The sequence below is a fragment of the Emiliania huxleyi genome (genome assembly GCF_000372725.1).
Source record: "Emiliania huxleyi CCMP1516 unplaced genomic scaffold EMIHUscaffold_5033, whole genome shotgun sequence".
In the NCBI taxonomy this organism is placed as follows: Eukaryota; Haptophyta; order Isochrysidales; family Noelaerhabdaceae; genus Emiliania; species Emiliania huxleyi.
The window spans coordinates 1-1,631 of NW_005198220.1; the positions used below are offsets into that span (position 1 = coordinate 1).

Genomic DNA, 1,631 nt, shown 5'->3' on the forward strand with positions numbered 1-1,631 from the left:
ACCCCCGAAGGGGCGGGAGTTCAAACGCCCCCTCTTTGGGTTTGAGGTCCCCCCAGTTCGCGGAGATCATCACGGGATTCACGCCCGGGCCAGGGGCCTTTATTTTGGTGGAGTATCTTTCGCCGAAGTGCCGCCCGCGCCGGCCAAGCCCCAAGAGACCCCCCACAGGGCCCCCTCCCAGGGGGAAGACTAAAGTGTGTGTGTGCTCCTCCCGGGGGGGATGGCTTCCGTTCCCGGGGGTTGCCTTGTGCCTTGAAAAATTTTTTTTTTTTTTTTTTTGGGCCCAGTCCTGTCCCCATTTTTTTGGGAGGGAGTTTTTTTAAAATTTTTTTTGGCCCCCGGGTTTTAATTATTTTGGTGGGGGGGGGTGGGAATTCCCCAATGTTTACCCACCCAAGGGGGGGGATTTTTACACCCCCGTTTTAACAGGTTCAAGACTGATTTTGGATCCAGTTGATACGACCCCCCCGTTGAGGGCTTGGGGATTCGCTTCAGGGTGGAGCCCCCAAGGTTTTTTTTGGTCCTTCCAAAGGGTCACGTAGGGGAACTTTGGTTGCCCCGGAGGGGAGACCGCCCTCGGGGGGAACACCAGGCCCCAAAGGGCACGGGCCCTGCCCTTTGGGACCATTTTTGGAAACTTCACCCCCGGGTGAGTTAAAAGCCCCCCCCCCCCCCCCCCCGGCGGCAATTCCCGGCAGCCCTCGATGAGTCACAAAAGCAATGTAATGGAGCAGCGCACAACACTGATAGTGACCGGGCCTAAAAACCATATGGGAAACAAGAAGATGGACTCCTTCTTCTTGCTGCATGGACTACGTGCGTGACGGCTACGACCTTCTCGCGGCGCAGTGCCGCGAGCACGTCCCGGCCGCCAGCGTCCCGGTTGAGGTCACCTTTTGCGACGCCCACTACCGCGGCGACGCGCCACGACCGGTTCCGTGGCGGGCGGCGCTCGACGAGATATTTTCGGACGCGCTCGCGGCACGCCCCCTGCTGGGCGTCGCGACCGGCGGCTGGGTGGTTCAGGGCGCGCGCGACGGCGTCGGCTTTGAGTACGACGGCGAGTCCGGCGCCCGGAACCGCCGATTCCGGCTCACGGCGCACCTCGAGTGCGGCCCGGACGCTCCTCTCCACGCTCCTCGAGCCGGAGCTGATCGGGAAGCTCGACCCCACCACCCTCTGCCTCCGCACGCTCGCGGTGCTGGAGGACGGGAGAGACGCCGGCGCCGCGCTCTGCCACACGGTGGCCAAGACGGGCTTCCCGTTTCGGCACCGCGACTTTGTCGACGTCACCGCGTGGAAGCGGCTGCCCGACGGCACGGTGCTTCAAGCGGCTCGGTCCTGCCCGACCGCCGCCGCCTCGGTCCCGTATGTCCTCGCGCCTGCCGCCGCCGGCGGCACCGACCTCACCCTCGTCAGCCAGACCGACCTCGCCGGCTACATGCCAACTCCGGTCACGAACCGGCGCGCGGCCGTCAGCAGCCAGCACAGCGCACAGTCACGGCTGCCGCCACACGCTCTCACCCATTTCCTCGCCGCAGGATGGTTGGCCCCGTGCTGGCGGACTACGTTCGGGCGCTGGAGAGGGTGACGATATCGATAACACGCGTGCAATTTTTAAACGTTCCTGT

The 1,631-nt window shown here is 63.8% G+C and overlaps 1 protein-coding gene across 1 annotated transcript; it reads left to right on the forward strand.

Annotated features, from left to right (window-relative positions):
- Nucleotides 1-807: 807 nt before the first annotated feature.
- Nucleotides 808-1,591, forward strand: EMIHUDRAFT_256609 (hypothetical protein; the record flags this gene model as incomplete). The annotated part of the gene is made up of 2 exons (XM_005766621.1): nucleotides 808-1,064; nucleotides 1,111-1,591. The coding sequence occupies 2 exons, from the start codon at nucleotides 808-810 to the stop codon at nucleotides 1,589-1,591; spliced, it is 738 nt and encodes a 245-aa protein (XP_005766678.1).
- Between the last annotated feature and the right edge of the window lie 40 nt (nucleotides 1,592-1,631).